Source organism: Otolemur garnettii, unplaced genomic scaffold (genome assembly GCF_000181295.1).
Source record: "Otolemur garnettii isolate 467f Iridium unplaced genomic scaffold, OtoGar3 scaffold00058, whole genome shotgun sequence".
NCBI classification, from domain to species: domain Eukaryota; kingdom Metazoa; phylum Chordata; class Mammalia; order Primates; family Galagidae; genus Otolemur; species Otolemur garnettii.
Window position 1 is genome coordinate 7,930,552 of NW_003852453.1, and position 4,727 is coordinate 7,935,278.

At 47.5% G+C, this 4,727-nt stretch overlaps 1 protein-coding gene across 1 annotated transcript in view; it reads left to right on the forward strand.

The window, feature by feature from the left end:
- Positions 1–4,727, forward strand: part of MMP2 (matrix metallopeptidase 2) — a 26,449-nt gene that overhangs the window by 15,121 nt on the left and 6,601 nt on the right. Inside the window, exons 10-11 of the mRNA XM_003792545.2 lie at positions 2,613–2,749; positions 4,006–4,165. Of these exons, the coding sequence (XP_003792593.1) occupies positions 2,613–2,749; positions 4,006–4,165 (297 nt within the window). The remainder of the gene's footprint in view (positions 1–2,612; positions 2,750–4,005; positions 4,166–4,727) is intronic.

Genomic DNA, 4,727 nt, shown 5'->3' on the forward strand with positions numbered 1-4,727 from the left:
CTGAATGTTAACATGATCATAGGTGAGTTAATTAAGTATCTTCCTTGTACCTTGGTTTCTTCTATAATAAAATGGGGCTAATTTCCCACCAACTTCATAGGGCTGTTGTCAGGATTAGGTGAACTTGGTGCTGAGGGCAATGCTTGACACAGAGTAAACGTATTCAATCATATTAGCTGTTATTATCGACAAATAGTTACTTGAAATCTACTGTGCCAAATACTTTGCTAGGTTTAAATAGGTGGGGGAGGGAGACAGAGGGGCTACTTACCATCTAGATCAGTGTTCTCCAAGAGAGGTACCTGGGCTTTCTACACCAAAACTACCTAGAGTGTGGATATTAAAATTGTGGATTTCTGCTCCCAGCGCCAGGCCCTCTGACGGGAATTTCTGGAGGTGTGCCCTGGGAATCTGCATTTTAGCAAACTCACCCAATGATCCTGATGTACATTAAAGTTTATACATCACCAGTCTGGGTTGAGAAACAGGCACAGGGACTGACAGTGATACGTGGCAGAATGAAAGAGCCATCAGCAAAATGGTTTTGTGGCCACCTCCCAAGCAAGGATTGCTGCACAGATGAGGCAGCATTAGAACAGAGAGTTTAAACAAGATTCCCATGGATGGTAATGGGACGACAGGTGGGGAGGGTGTCGGAGACTAGGAACTGCCAAACAAACCATAGAGATGTGACAGTTCCTGGCTTAGACCAGGAGGAACAGAGAGCGTGGCAAGGTAGGAGATGTTCCAGAAACTTTCAGGGAGGGCTTTCTCTGTTTTAGATACTGGACCAGGCACTGGGGTTCAGGTTCCCTGCCCCTCACAAGGCCTGCGGGCCAGCAGGGAGATGCTAGAAATGTATAGAAACAGGACTCAGAATGCCACGACAAATCCAGTCCCAGCAGGCCTCAAATGTCAAGCCAAGATGTAGAAGAGCAGATATCAGTGCTGCCTGCAGTCCCCAGCACAGGGAGCAGCAGTGTCCTTTGCCTGGAGCACTTCCTACCCAGGAAGCCCTGGCCACGTGCAGATCCGAGAGGCCCGTGCCTAGGCGAGGGCGCAGAGGCCCAGCCTGGAGCCATCTCTGGCCTGCCACATCACAAGTTCTTCCAAAAGGAAGTTGATGAATGTTCAGCCGCCTCATTAAAATAATCAACAGATATTGAAGCATTTTGATCCTGTGCAAAAGTTGATGCTAGCACTAGGGGACCAAGAGAGATCAAATTGCAAGGTGATTTAGCTCAGAGTTTGGAGTCAGGTATGGATTTGAATCTTAGTAATACCTAGTTCACTTAGTCATTTACTAAATGGCTAAATCTCAACCTCTCTGAGCTTCATGTGCCAAATAAAGATTATGATGAGGTTTTGCTGCAAATAATGGAGACACCTTGCTGCCGACACCAAACTCACCCCAGCTTCAACAGTGGGAGAAGTTACTGTCATGTGCTATAAATTCCAGGAGCAGGGCTGCCTGCAGGGACAAGAGAGAGGGTCAGTGACTTAATGTCTTTGTCCACTGCCAACCTCTGCACTGATTTCTTCACAGGGCTGGGTTCCCTCATGGTCACAAAGTGGCTGCCAGTGGCAATTTGGGACTACCACACCAGCCCACACCCAGAAGGAGAGTGAAAGACACACACACACACACACACCCCCCTCCAGATGTGAAATACAAGTCTATTGGTTTAACTCTCTCATGCCAATGTAAGTCTTATGGCAACTTCTGACTCTTATTGTTGACAAGGAATGCTAAGCTCTGACTGGCTTAGACCAGTAATTCTCAAACTTCAGCATGCATTAGAATCATCTCGAAGACTTGTTAAAATACAGACTCTAGCTCCAAGCCCAGACTCTGATCTGTAGATCTTAGGAAGGACCCAGTAATTTGCATTCCCAACGAGTCCCACGTGATGCTGAGGCTGCTAGTCTGGGGACCACATTTTGAGAACCAGTGGCTTAGGCTAATCAGTATCTACTCCAAAAAATGGGAATTACAGACACAGGGTAGGAGGAGAAGGATGGGTCATAAATGTGGAGTTCCGTGAAGAAGGATGATGAAGAAATAGATAATAGATGCTGAGTAGATCTCCAGGAGTACATGTCATCTTAGGCTATTGTGAGAATTAAATTATAAGACGCATAAAGTGCTTGGGACTCAGTAGGTCCTCAGTAAGTGACAGCTCTTTCTATTACCAATGTGCATGAATCCATTCTATTTTAATGCCACAAATGCTTTTGAGCGCCCTCAGCTTCTGCCTCAATTGGCATCTGATTAAGTAGGAGAGATAATAAGACAAATACACACACGCTACTGTTCCAGGCCCTCCGTGTTGATGACTTTGGGAGGCTGAAAGGAGGGAGAGCACGGTGTGGACAGAGGTAGACAGGGAAGGCTCCTGGAGGTGGTGGTGGGGGTGGGTGGAAAGGGGCAGAATGCATCTTACAGGAGGGAACTCTGTCTCGGTCCTTCTCCAACCTTCCTTTGATCTTACCTCCCCTTCCCATCATGGAGTCATCCCTGGGATGATTCTGGGTGGGCTTGGAAGACATGTGTGGTTGGAGCTGCAGAGTGACTGAAGATGTGGTTTCCTGTGTCCCCTGTCCGCCCCCAGGTTCATTTGGCGGACAGTGACACCACGTGACAAGCCCATGGGGCCCCTGCTGGTGGCCACATTCTGGCCCGAACTCCCGGAAAAGATCGATGCTGTATATGAGGCCCCACAGGAGGAGAAGGCTGTGTTCTTTGCAGGTGTGTGGGAAACATCCTGCCCCAGTCCTCAGCCCCCTGGGGCGCTGGAACAGGGCTCTTGGTGGGCCAGGCTCACTCCCCTCCCAAAGCACAAGTCCTGTGTACCCCTGGGTGCTCTCTTTTACACATCTGTCCCTTCAAGTTCATCCCAAAGAATTGGATTCCTTTGGGAGATGGGTTTAGACACTCAACATCAAGTAGCTTAAACCCGTAGAATGAACATTCTATTTTCTTTTAATTCTTCAATCCTCCTGATTCCCTTTTTAGAAGAAATAAAGAATCTCAGTTTAGTGCTGGCATCTCTCTAATACCATGTGAAAGCCTGTCTTAGGCAGGTTTTGTTTAGAATTTTTTTTAAAAGTAATTTGTTTTTATTTTTATTTTTAATTTTATTGTTATTGTTTTTATTTTTTAATTTTAAACATGGAGTTATTTTAACAGAGGTTAGTTAGTTATGATAGGAATTTCAAACCAGGACAGAAGTGGATTATACGAGAGATAGATGGTATTTTAGACAACCTAGGCATTTTGAAAAATAAATTTAGTTTTTAAGGATTTGACAATGAATTCACCAAAAGCAAAATATTAAGTAAATCATAATAGAAGGACTCTCTAGAAGTGGTAACAATTGTAAAGGGAGGGTCATTATGGCTGAAGTCTGGGAAGCCTGGCTCCTTCAATACTGATTTGAGCATCTACCATGAGCGGGGGTTTGCCAGGTCCTGGGAGTGCAGCCTCCGCCCTCGTGTTGCTTACAGACTATTCCAGGAGGGGATAGGCTGATAGAAGGGAGTCCAGACAGGGCTGTGATTGGAGGATCCAGGGGCCCCTGCCCTGGCCTGGGTTGGGATCACAGGGAAGTCTTCCTAGAGGAGACACAGACTCTGCCAAGACTGTGGGGACTAAACGCCCCACCTGCCCAGCTGCTCCATCCCGTAGTAATTATAGTGCACATCTGTGCAAACCAGGAAAAGACACCTCTTTCTGGCAGGCATGGCCCTTGTGTGACGTGGTGAGCAGAGTGTGGGCTGATCTGCCGTTCACTGGCCTCCTTGGCTGGTCACCTTCTATAGTCAATTTCTAAAACCCTATGTGTGAGCTCTGATTCTAATTCTTCAAGACACTGAAACCAGAAGTGAGCAGAAAGCTGGGCCCTACTGAGAACAGTCCCAGGGGCGTCCACTGGCAGCCAGGTGACAGGAGGAACTGGGGGATTGTAACATCAGCCACTAACGGGCCCTTTGCTTCTACCCCAGGGAATGAATACTGGGTCTACTCTGCCAGCACCTTAGAGCGAGGGTACCCCAAACCTCTGACCAGCCTGGGATTGCCCCCTGATGTCCAGCGAGTGGATGCTGCTTTTAACTGGAGCAAGAACAAGAAGACATACATCTTTGCTGGGGACAAATTCTGGAGGTAACAGAGGGCGAGAGCAAGGTAGCAGCACAGCCAGCCGCTGGAGTAGGGAAGACATGCAGGGGCATTGTGCGTCCTGGGTCAAGTTCACAGGTTGCTGGGCCATGGATGTCCACTCTTGGGTTTCTAACCTATCAGGGCTGCAGCCCCTCTGAGAAATCACCACTGCTGGTAAAATTTGGGTCAGTGTCCCCTTTCCCTTTTTGGAAGTCTTTTGATTGGGCCTTTGTCTGGTCTGGACCCTCACATTTGGTGGTAATAAGAATAGAGAATAGCTGCTGCTACTGCCATCTTGTGCCTCCCAAGGGCTCTGGGAGGTGGGTATTATTATTATTATTCTCATTTTACACATGAAGAAACTTGGGTTCAGAAAGGTTAAGTAACCGACTTAAGGTCACACAGCCAGGTAGTGACAGGTTGCAATTTGAACCATTCTGGCTGCCAGAGAACATGCAAGTCTTCACTGTACTTTATTATACTATACCCTGGGTAGTGGGGTGCCAAGAGATGGGGGTGGCAGAAGCAGAGAAAGGAGGGAGCAAAATCTGAAGGACAGGGTACC